Here is an 11,383-nt window from a genome sequence, read left to right as displayed (position 1 = left end):
CAAGACGGAGACCTTGACCAGCAAACGCAAGACCCAAGCGAACAAGACGCACTAGAGGTTTATTACCAAACACATTGGGGCTGCTGCCCACCTCGGCATGCTGCACGCCAGCTCAGCCAAAGTTTACTAGAACTCCTGCAGGAGCTGGTACGCGTAGTAGTGAGCGCCGCGCTCACCCAGGTCCTCGTTCAGCACCAGGTAGATCGGGCATGCGCGGAGAGCGGGGCTCACACGACCCTTGTCGAACAGAGAGTTGAGGAAAATGTCCTTCTTCGTGAAGTAGTCCAGGTTCTTGGGAGCAAGACCGCCCGTGATGTAGAAACCGCCGCGGGGAAGGTACTTCAGCATCGCGTTACCAGCCTCACGGCCGTACGCGCCCACGAAGATCTCCAGCGTCTGGTTACACAGCTCGTTCGTCTTGGCGTTCTCGCCGATCACCTTGCCCTGCTGCGTGTTGGCCTTCAGGAACTCCTCGTGCACCTTGGCGTCCACCTTCTCGGGGAACTTCTTGGCCAGGAACTCGTAGATCGTGGCCAGGCCGGGGCCGCTCACGATGCGCTCCACCGAGAAACGCTGGCCGCATCCGAGCTTGGCCTTGATCTCGTTGTACAGCTCGATTTCGATCTCGTCAGCGGGGGCGAAGTCGGTGTGGCCAGCCTTCGCACGCGAAGCAAGAGTACTGACCATCCGTACCGGGGGTCAGGAAGCACTCGCCCAGACCGGTACCAGCGCCGATGGTGGCCATGGGAGCAGTCTCGTCCTTCGGAGCATCGTTGAGGACGATGTACTCGTGCGGACGCAGGGTCAGCAGACCGTAACCCATGCCGGCGAAGTCGTTGATCAGACGCACCTTCTTGATGCCCAGCTCCTTCTCAAGATTGGGGCCATCGATCTTCCAGCCGAACTCGACGTTCGTGAAGTCCACGGTGTTCTTGAGGATCGGACCGGCGCAAGCCAGCACACAAGCCTTCGGGACGTCGTTCACGAGCTTGGCCTCGTTCAGGAACAGGTGACACACCTCGGCGAAGCTGGCGTGCTCCTCGTTCAGGTACTTCTTGGAGAAGAGCATCTCACCAGGGGCGATGTCGCCCTTGGTGTGCTTGGATTCCTTGGGGATGTTCCAGAGCGACAGACGCGTGTTGGTGCCGCCGCAGTCGCCGGACATGATGAGATCAGTAGCAGCCATGGGGCTTGGAAGGTGGTGAGAGGTGGTTGGGTGGTCTGCGACTTGAGTCCTCGACGGTGTAATTGGAAATGAAGACTGCTTTGGCAGGGCTCGCGGACTTGATTGAATTTGCGTCAGAACGCCATGCAGGACTTGCTCACGAGGTACGTGGCGATGCCCGTCAGCTTTGGAGCGTGTGTGTAGTTGGTCGCAAAATTGAAGTTCGGTTGCGGTCAGTATGCAGCTCTGCCGGCCGGTAGTCAAAGCGAGCTCAATTCTTACCAAGGTCCGTTTATATAAGCAGACAGCATTGCTAAATTAGGCTCACGACAGTGTGTAGGTTTTGTTTCTGGTTTGGTTTGAATTGCTACGCATCTGCAATTTTTGTAAATAAGATATGGTTCACCCTGCGGAAAACGAGGTGCATGACTGTACTGCACGAGTACAACTTTTCTTACCGACACCCTCTTTCCGCCTTCAAGCACGATGCGTGTCTCTCAAGTGCTGTTAGCAGCTACTGTCACACTCCTCGCAGCTAGTGCCGATGTCGCCACCGCCAGTGACGCTGCTGTAGCTGCAAAGACCAAGTCTTCAGCAGCTACAAACGAAGTCCCTGAGCTTATTGTGAAGAAGATTCCGTTCAAGTATGGCAACGTTACTGGCACGATGGTGGTCACGATCGACCCGGACAGTCTGCGCGAGGTTGACGATGACTCTGCCTCCACCGACGCATCAAAGGTATATGACTTCACCCAGTCTGACGAATCTGGATCGGAGGGTGAAGAGAGAGCGCTGTTTGGGGGCAAGTTTATGGAGTCGCTTGTGCTAGGATTTAATGGTTGGCGCAATACGTGGACTAGGTTCAAACTGGGATAAAGTGATTCGTATCACGCAAATGCCTGTAACCACAGTAGTTTTCGTTGGCTGTAGTCTACTGCATCTACTGTGTTGAAAAAAGCAATTGTCCCACCCCAGATCGGTTGGCCGCTACGTAAGTACTTCTCTGGTGATGTTGCAGTTGGCATTCACTGCATCTCCAGACTCTTCAGTCAATAGCCTCCTTCAGTAAGATCGGCTGATAGTGTTTCTCCTAGCAATTTTCACAGCGTCCAGAGCCATCCTCTTGATCTGTCTGCAAACGTGCCAGTCCGATTTTGAAACATCCATTTCCGGAATTGCACTGATTTTATTATGGGTCAACTCTAGTTGTGATCATCGACGTAGCTACTCGACATTTCACCACAATCTACAATGTGCTACAGGCAGTGGTAACATGTAGTTGACTGGTTCCATGCCGGGGTTGCCTTTTATTGATGATTTCACTCCGACTCCTATTTCGGATCAGTACATCTAAGAATTAGTTATATCGGACTCAGAAATAAATGGGCAAACAATCTTTTTGAAGCATTATTGTCAATTTTAATTGACAACAACTTAAAGTTTCGATGAACCTGGATTTTGACAATAGTGATTAGAAACTGGTTTCGCTTTTGCCAATTTCATGGATGCCTATTTCTAAATGTTGTTTTGACAGTCTTGTGAGTCTGCTGTGTGAACGAACGTGTGTGATGTTATCGCGGATGGTGGAAAGCATTTATTGTCAGGTTCCTATCGTAGTGCTCACTTCTAACTTGGATTTCTGCTTGAAGAGGTATGGGCTGCTCCGGAGTCTCAGTTTTGTCTTGGAAATAGATAGTCAAAGATCAAAGACCAGCAGCTGCACGACGAGGCACCATCGCCATGGACACGAGTCCGGTTCAAGTACGTGGGTTATTGTATCTGAATCGATTGACAGCTCCACAGTGCACCAAACAATCGCAGAAGAATTTATATGCTGCATGTATTTACCTTTCGTCCATTTTGGCACAGTAGACGAGCACTTGCTACGAGGATCGTAGGGCGTGTGCATACTTCAGCGACCGAGTTACTGCCCCAGCAACTGGTACGCGTAGAAGTGAGCGCCGCGCTCGCCGAGCTCCTCCGTCAGCACCAGATAGATCGGGCATGCGCGGAGAGCGGGGCTCACGCGACCCTTGTCGAACAGAGAGTTGAGGAAAATGTCCTTCTTCGTGAAGTAGTCCAGGTTCTTGGGAGCAAGACCGCCCGTGATATAGAAACCGCCGCGAGGCAGGTACTTCAGCATCGCGTTACCAGCCTCACGGCCGTACGCGCCCACGAAGATCTCCAGCGTCTGGTTACACAGCTCGTTCGTCTTGGCGTTCTCGCCGATCACCTTGCCCTGCTGCGTGTTGGCCTTCAGGAACTCCTCGTGCACCTTGGCGTCCACCTTCTCGGGGAACTTCTTGGCCAGGAATTCGTAGATCGTGGCCAGGCCGGGGCCGCTCACGATGCGCTCCACCGAGAAACGCTTGGAGCAACCGAGCTTGGCCTTGATCTCGTTGTACAGCTCGATTTCAATCTCGTCAGCGGGGGCGAAGTCGGTGTGGCCGCCCTCACACGCGAAGCAAGAGTACTGGCCGTCGTTGCCAGGGGTCAGGAAGCACTCACCCAGACCGGTACCAGCGCCGATGGTGGCCATGGGGGCGGTCTCGTCCCTTGGGGCATCGTTCAGCACAATATACTCGTGCGGGCGCAGGGTCAGCAGGCCATAGCCCATGGCGGCGAAGTCGTTGATCAGACGCACAGTGCTGATCCCCAGTTCCTTCTCGAGACTACCACCGTCGATCTTCCAGCCAGCCTCCACGTTCGTGAAGTCCACCGTGTTATTGAGGATGGGGCCGGCACAGGCCAGGACACAAGCCTTCGGGACTTCGTTCACGAGTTTAGCCTCGTTCAGGAACAGGTGACACACCTCGTTGAAGCTTCCGTACTGCTCGTTCAGGTACTTCTTGGAGAAGAGCATCTCACCGGGGGCGATGTCGCCTTTGGTGTACTTGGAATCATTGGGGATGTTCCAGAGCGCCAGACGGGTGTTGGTGCCGCCGCAGTCGCCCGACATGACCAGATCATGACCAGGGGCGCCAGCGGGGACTGGAGTAGCGACGATGTTGATCGTCGACTCATCGGAGCAGCATCCAAGCCACCTTTGATAAGGTATTCACACAACAATTAGAAATACTGTTTGGTAGTGTATACACCGATATATCCCGACGACAGGAAGGTGCGTACGGAGCCATAGTGTGAGAAAGGTGACGGAGGCAGCTAACGTTAGAAGGTGAGTCGCTTGATCTCTCAAAAGTCGATTCGGGAATGAGAGAGCCGCTCGAAATCTTTCAAATCGTGGTAGCAACTCACTTCAAGCCCGCGGTAGTAGCACTCGAGACACACGAAACGGTGGACTAGATATGCGAGGGCAACTTCAACTTTGCTTTTTAGAAATTGCTAAGCAATTTACGAAGCCTCGGCTGCAAGATTGACAAGACTATGGTGCAGTATATTGCTGCGATGCGAGCACGACCGCAAGCGTCGACACTTTCCCCAAAAAGTGGGGTTTGTGCGAACACATGCGATGCAAAAAGCGCGGGGGTTTCTCCATCAATTCGATGCAGCGCTGGTTTTTCGTAGAAGTGCAACATGTTGGGTTTACGTGCATATATCGCTTGCCATCTTTGCCGTTCTAGACCACTTGATAGCAAGACGACGTCAGCGAAAGTATCTTCGTCGTCGTCGCTCGAGCGCAAATTACCGGAGGCAAAGACGCGGAAATCAACAGTTGCGCGCAAGTTGCAGTTCGGAAATGAATCTGTTAGCGTGCATCTCTGCAAATCTCGCTTCAACACGGAACGCCCTTTATAAATCATGGATGGCATGTGCTAACAAAACACCAGCACCGCATCAGAAATCTGTAGGCATCCAGGAAATTGTCAGGGCAGTACAAGATTAAATGTACTGAAGAAAACAATGGGCCAACATCACCAATGTTACCTATATGTACTGAAATGAAGGTTAATTATCAGAAACAAATACCGACGCAACTGCACTACAAGTGCATCAACACAATACTTGCCACTTCTTACTCCATCTCCTTCAGCAGCTGGTACGCGTAGTAGTGAGCGCCGCGCTCACCCAGGTCCTCGTTCAGCACCAGGTAGATCGGGCATGCGCGAATCGCAGGGCTCACACGACCCTTGTCGAACAGAGAGTTGAGGAAAATGTCCTTCTTCGTGAAGTAGTCCAGGTTCTTGGGAGCAAGACCGCCCGTGATGTAGAAACCGCCGCGAGGCAGGTACTTCAGCATCGCGTTACCAGCCTCACGGCCGTACGCGCCCACGAAGATCTCCAGCGTCTGGTTACACAGCTCGTTCGTCTTGGCGTTCTCGCCGATCACCTTGCCCTGCTGCGTGTTGGCCTTCAGGAACTCCTCGTGCACCTTGGCGTCCACCTTCTCGGGGAACTTCTTGGCCAGGAACTCGTAGATCGTGGCCAGGCCGGGGCCGCTCACGATGCGCTCCACCGAGAAACGCTGGCCGCATCCGAGCTTGGCCTTGATCTCGTTGTACAGCTCGATTTCGATCTCGTCAGCGGGGGCGAAGTCGGTGTGGCCGCCCTCACACGCGAAGCAAGAGTACTGACCGTCGTTGCCAGGGGTCAGGAAGCACTCGCCCAGACCGGTACCAGCGCCGATGGTGGCCATGGGAGCAGTCTCGTCCTTCGGAGCATCGTTGAGGACGATGTACTCGTGCGGACGCAGGGTCAGCAGACCGTAACCCATGCCGGCGAAGTCGTTGATCAGACGCACCTTCTTGATGCCCAGCTCCTTCTCAAGATTGGGGCCATCGATCTTCCAGCCGAACTCGACGTTCGTGAAGTCCACGGTGTTCTTGAGGATCGGACCGGCGCAAGCCAGCACACAAGCCTTCGGGACGTCGTTCATGAGCTTGGCCTCGTTCAGGAACAGGTGACACACCTCGGCGAAGCTGGCGTGCTCCTCGTTCAGGTACTTCTTGGAGAAGAGCATCTCACCGGGGGCGATGTCGCCTTTGGTGTGCTTGGATTCCTTGGGGATGTTCCAGAGCGACAGACGCGTGTTGGTGCCGCCGCAGTCGCCGGACATGATGAGATCAGTAGCAGCCATGGTGCCTGAGTGGTGGTATGGGAAGTAGTGAGGTGGTGTTCAAGCGCTTGAGCTCTGGAACGTGGATTGGGAAATGAGGGCATTGGCGATCTTTCAAATCGGGCTCCAAGCTTCATGCACAGCGTCGCCGTATTGTTGCGTGTGCATGAAGCTCAAGTTGGCGTGCTTGTTCAGCGCTTGCCATCTGCGATACCGTGCGAACCTTCGCATACACAGCCACTTTAGTCCAAAGTTTAGGGGGGTTAACGTGCAAGCAGGGATTTGGAAAGCCAGCGTCGTCACTGTCAAAATGTCCCTCGAATTGCTGATTATGCACTGCAACTTCAGTTTTCGTGTTTTATGCAGCGAGCAAGATTTTTGTTTCTTGACAAGACCCAAGCAAATGGCTCGGAGCACGTTGTCCTGGTCAGACCTTGAGGCTCAAGGTCTGGCCAGGTTGAGCGGCATCAACCCAAGTGCTGTACATGAGGTGGCGCGGCGAAGCTCCCGATTCTGCGGCCAGGCGTCATCGCGTTGACGCTGCTCTCTCTGCTTGAAGAGGCAGAAACATGCCGAGGTCAAGTTGCAGGCAAGTTGTACAACACCGGATGTACCAGCAACAGTTGGCCGCTGCGAGAACTCGGTGGGGTTTCATTGCCGATTTCTAAAGTTGTTTTCAACCCGCAATTTCTCGGGTTGGTGGATTACTGGTGCGGTCCGAAGGCGGCCGGTCGTATCGCCATAGACGTGGGAGGTTAATTATCGTCGAGGGACACCTGAATGCTCACCTTCAAGGGTCTATGCACTACTTGCAGTTGAAGGCGTTCGCTCGTTTCTCATCGGCCGACGCCAGTCGCCACGTGGCCGACAGCGATGGCAGCCGTCAGTGCTCTCTATGGACCTTGAGAACCTCTTCAGCATGGGTCTGCTCTCAAGGAGAAGCTCCTGGAGAGCCTGAGTTCGAGAGGCTCTCCATTCCGTTCCTGTGAAAGTCTTGGCCGAAATCAGGCTGCTTGGGTTTCAGTGACGCACGTCTTTGTTGCCCATAGTCGCTGCTGTCGCCACACAAACTGTACGAGTCCGTGACAATATGTGTTGCTAATCAGATTCGGCGTCGTTGAAGCTGCTCAATCCTATCGACTTCACGGGATGTTTCGACACGGGATGTTTTGACAGCAGAGTGGATAACTGAGATCACTGCTTCGCGTAATTGTAATCAGCGCGATCTTCAGACTCGCACGCGCACCGGCCTCCACGGAGATGAGAGACATCACAATTAGACCCAGCTCCGCAATACTTTGTACTTTTCAAGAGAGGTGTTGTCCTGAAGCTCGAGAGCCGTCACGCCCGATAAAAAAGAGTGCGCAGATGGCCAGACCCACCCAAGAAAACTCTGCATCACCTTTTGCTGGCTAGCAACTTCCACACGGCGACAATTCTCCACCAGCTTGGATTGCTGTATTGAGATAGGGATCACGATGCGGTTCGTCGACATCAGAGGCGTACTGCAGAAGCTTCCGGAGATCGTGACAGCACGTTGGGTCCCGATAGTTGTTCATGCGGTTGCTTATGTTGTAAGCACGAAATGGTTTACTATGCACGCTACATTATGCTGTGAACGCGTTACAAAAGAAGTCTGGCCACGAGAGGATAGGGAGGACGGCAGGAAACATAATGCTGGCCGAGAGAGGTCAAAGGCAGTGATTGGCTTGTGCCAGACAAGCACGCTAATTTCTGTCAGGAAAGCGATAATGCAAGCAAGTATTGCTTAGTTGGAGTTGAGGCTGGAACATTGAAGGGCACGGAGCGACTGCGGGCTATGCGAGAGCAGCTAGCATAGGTGAAAAGAGAGATATTCAAATTATTTCGGATTCTCTTGTTATCACCGGTCAGCTACACTTCGTCGAACTCGCTGACGGATGACTTCGACCCCGTGTCGGGCATCGACTCTTGTGGCACCGTCAATCCACGAGGGGCCTCAGGAGCAGCGGGGCCTCCAGCTGTGTTCGCCTTGACATCATGCTCGCTCACCCGAATGCTGCTTTCATTCATCTTTACCTGTCCGACGACAATTTTACGTGGTCCAGTTGCACCAGGGTCCCGTTTGCTGACCTTGCTTAGGGTCGACGTCATCGATGCGATGTTGCGTACGCTAGAAGCGACGCTCCATGTCATAACCCAGTAGCAGAACAGCAACGAGCCGTGAGATGCGAGAATCGCAGCCTGGGATCCTTTCATGACCACACCAGCATGACCCATGCCGGTGTTCTCAGTGTAAACGTAGCTGGCGGCACCCATACCGGAGTAGTGTGTTCCGCAAACAGCAATCCCCATAATGAGAGCACTACCAAGGCGAAGCATTTCGCTATCCTGAAAAAATGTAAGCTGCGTAGAAATTAAGTCACGACAGTCAGTTTAGGGTACTCGCTGCAGATATTAGCTAGGTAGGGCCTCGTACCGCACGGAAAAGGATCCAAAACGCAGCCGTGGCCGTGAAAAAAGCGATAAGCACCGAGACCACAACGACTCCAGCTGACAAGGTCATTTCCACGTCGGCTCGCTGGGCCATCATGCCCAAATAGTGCATCACTAGGACTCCGAGAGCAGCAAACAGACCTCCTCCAGCTATCCGAGGTAGACGTGAAAATAGAGCGATGAACTTGATGCGTTTGGCAACCTTCTGCTTGTTCACGACGTCTGACATAGCCGTCGCTGCGAGGTCTTTCACCTATGGTACAACAAAAAGTTCACGGCGAGTGAGTGAAATGCGAGCTTGCAGCAATCGTGAGCTACGAGTGATCCCGTACCAGGATGTTTTTACGCTTTTCCTGCTCCAGTTCCAGGAAAAACGGGTCGGCAGATGCAATCCAGAGGCCGATGAATACACCTCCGACAGCGCAGATGAACGAGAGTATGGTCAATCCAGCTTCAAAGTTCACGGTCAACACAGAGCCATCTTCTCGCGTCAGCTCGAGTGCGTTCATGCCGGTGAAGTGCATGCACCAAATGCCACACCCGCCCAGCGCAACTGACGAGAGCATCAAGAGTATGAGCTTGTCCCTGGTCTCGATTGCACTGCGCCATTTCTCCATTAGCTGGATCGCTGTGTCACATGAACAGGCGATGAGTTCAGGTTGACAGTAGAAGACCGCAAACGCAATACCTACTGCAAAAGCTCCCGGTGATAGCAATCAGGTACGAGAGGAAGATCTTGGACACCTGCCAATGCTGCGAGATCTCCCCGGAGCTGTCCATTTCCTTGGGCTCTGCGTTTTGCAGGAACGCGAAGAATATAAAATGCGTGGGCATGCAAACCTTTTTAAGGACTGCAGCCGCGGCCATATTTAGAGGGGCTGCATGTCTGATAGCGTTGAAAGACTCAGGACAGGAAGCATTTTGGTCCTTTGGGTTGAAGTGAATCTCTTCCGAATGTGAGAACAGGGAATATTTGCATCAAAAGTGGAAATGCACTAACGAGGGCTATCTGTAGTTTGGGACGGCACATCTAATTGGCCGCGTGAATCTTCTGGCCGCTGTTCTTTCGACCCTTTGAGCTGCGGTGCGATTGTCGAGACAGTCCTTCACGCATAGTCGTCGCAGTTGCTGTCATCTCCGCGATGCGAACACTGCGCACCACACTGAAGCTGGCCAACCAGTAGCACGTCAACAATGCCCCGTGCGATGCTACAATAGCAGCTTCGGACCGATTGATGATAAATCGTGTCGATCCTGCCAATTTTTCGACACTCGGCTCGTAGGACGCCGCTCCCATGCCACAGTAGTGCGTTGCACAAACTGCGACACCCATGATCAATGCGCTCCCTAGCCGAAGAAGCTCACTATCAGGCATGAATGTCAACTGCAGGCAAAGTTAGTGAATCGGTGACCAATGTAGTGTCATACCAATGCATCGCTCACCGCTCGAAAGAGAATCCAAAAGGCTGCATTGGCAGTGAAGAAGGCGATGAGGACGGAGAGCACCACAATTCCTACATTGAGGTTCATAGTAGCATTTGAGCGCTGAGCGAGCATGCCTAGGTAGTGCATGCCGAGAACACCCAGCGCTGCAAACGCTCCTCCCAGCATAATGAGCCATAATCGCGAAAAGAGGGCAATGATCTACAGTAAAAAGTTGTCTGTCAATATGCTCAGCCCCGTCAACTGCAGATCGAGCCACACTTACTTTGATGCGGCGGGTGACGGCATTTTTGTTGACTACTGTAGACATCTTCATGTTTTTTAGATTCGCTGCCTAAGACACAGAGCAACGATAAGAACTCTTGAACGTAAGAATGACAAAACCCGAAGAAGCGACGTACCAGCATCTCTTTGCGTCTAGCAGCCTCCATTTCGAGGAAGTACGGGTCGGACGATGCAATTTTCAATCCAACGAGCACACCCAGCACTGCGAAGATGAACGATAGGATCGTGAGACCGAGCTCAAAGTCCATCTCAAGCGCCGAACCGTCCTTCAGCTCCAGTTGTAGTGCGGTCATGCCCGTGAAGTGCGTGCACCAAATGCCACAGCCTCCCAACGCGAAGGCTGAGAGTACCAACATCAATCGTTTGTGGCCAACTCCGTCAACTCGGCGCCAGTTTTCCATCAGTTGGATTGCTACAACATCAGTGACAACCAGAACGGTGAGAACCCACTGTACGCATTCAGACAAATGCGAGAGGAACTCACTGCAGTAGCTCCCAGTGGTGGATATCAAGTACGAGAGCACGATCATGGACCAGGACCAGTACTGGTGGATGTGAGCACCATCATCGCTCGCCATTTCGCGTGTAAGTTTTTACGAGGACAGGACGAAGATCACCCGCTTGTTCGCCGTGATGCCTTGTTTCGTGAAGACTGCGCTGGTAGGCAGACACGTCCAGGAAGAACTCACACTAATAATACTTTCATCGAGTTCGTCTAATTTTGATGCGTGCTTTCTTGTCTTCCATGCAACAAGTGTATCACTGTTCGAGCTATCTTTGGGCGAAAAGTACAGCCCCACATGCGCAGATCAATGCTGCCTTACCAGTTGCTAAGAGCTAAAGTGCGTCGTACCCGAAAGCGCCTCCGTAAATGGCAAAAGCAACCCGCGAGATTACATTCCCCTTTCATCCAATCACATCGCTTGACTGGAAGGTACCTCCCGTTCAATTCATCCTCGTCTTCCAGTAGATTTGCCTCTAACACCCTTCTCGATCCTTGC

At 52.9% G+C, this 11,383-nt stretch overlaps 6 protein-coding genes across 6 annotated transcripts; 1 reads left to right on the top strand and 5 right to left on the bottom strand.

The window, feature by feature from the left end:
• Positions 1–126: 126 nt before the first annotated feature.
• On the bottom strand, positions 127–1,186 carry KRP23_9099 (Glucokinase; the record flags this gene model as incomplete). Its single annotated transcript, XM_067894618.1, has 2 exons — positions 127–679; positions 789–1,186. 2 exons carry the CDS (start codon positions 1,184–1,186, stop codon positions 127–129), a joined length of 951 nt encoding a protein of 316 aa, XP_067742275.1.
• Positions 1,187–1,651: 465 nt separating this feature from the next.
• KRP23_9098 (uncharacterized protein) lies at positions 1,652–2,041 on the top strand (the record flags this gene model as incomplete). Its single annotated transcript, XM_067894617.1, has 1 exon — positions 1,652–2,041. The coding sequence occupies one exon, from the start codon at positions 1,652–1,654 to the stop codon at positions 2,039–2,041; it is 390 nt and encodes a 129-aa protein (XP_067742274.1).
• Positions 2,042–3,089: 1,048 nt separating this feature from the next.
• KRP23_9097 (Glucokinase) lies at positions 3,090–4,302 on the bottom strand (the record flags this gene model as incomplete). Its single annotated transcript, XM_067894616.1, has 2 exons — positions 3,090–4,209; positions 4,295–4,302. 2 exons carry the CDS (start codon positions 4,300–4,302, stop codon positions 3,090–3,092), a joined length of 1,128 nt encoding a protein of 375 aa, XP_067742273.1.
• Positions 4,303–5,138: 836 nt separating this feature from the next.
• On the bottom strand, positions 5,139–6,200 carry KRP23_9096 (Glucokinase; the record flags this gene model as incomplete). The annotated part of the gene is made up of 1 exon (XM_067894615.1): positions 5,139–6,200. One exon carries the CDS (start codon positions 6,198–6,200, stop codon positions 5,139–5,141), a length of 1,062 nt encoding a protein of 353 aa, XP_067742272.1.
• Positions 6,201–8,072: 1,872 nt separating this feature from the next.
• KRP23_9095 (putative signaling protein) lies at positions 8,073–9,488 on the bottom strand (the record flags this gene model as incomplete). The annotated part of the gene is made up of 4 exons (XM_067894613.1): positions 8,073–8,564; positions 8,638–8,907; positions 8,987–9,282; positions 9,347–9,488. 4 exons carry the CDS (start codon positions 9,486–9,488, stop codon positions 8,073–8,075), a joined length of 1,200 nt encoding a protein of 399 aa, XP_067742271.1.
• A 196-nt stretch (positions 9,489–9,684) lies between these two features.
• Positions 9,685–10,960, bottom strand: KRP23_9094 (putative signaling protein; the record flags this gene model as incomplete). Its single annotated transcript, XM_067894612.1, has 5 exons — positions 9,685–10,038; positions 10,098–10,298; positions 10,363–10,431; positions 10,499–10,794; positions 10,867–10,960. 5 exons carry the CDS (start codon positions 10,958–10,960, stop codon positions 9,685–9,687), a joined length of 1,014 nt encoding a protein of 337 aa, XP_067742270.1.
• Positions 10,961–11,383: the final 423 nt, after the last annotated feature.

This window comes from Phytophthora ramorum (genome assembly GCF_020800215.1).
Source record: "Phytophthora ramorum isolate Pr-102 chromosome Unknown Phyram_PR-102_s0008, whole genome shotgun sequence".
Classification (NCBI taxonomy): domain Eukaryota; phylum Oomycota; class Peronosporomycetes; order Peronosporales; family Peronosporaceae; genus Phytophthora; species Phytophthora ramorum.
This window is presented reverse-complemented; position numbering and strand designations above follow the sequence as displayed.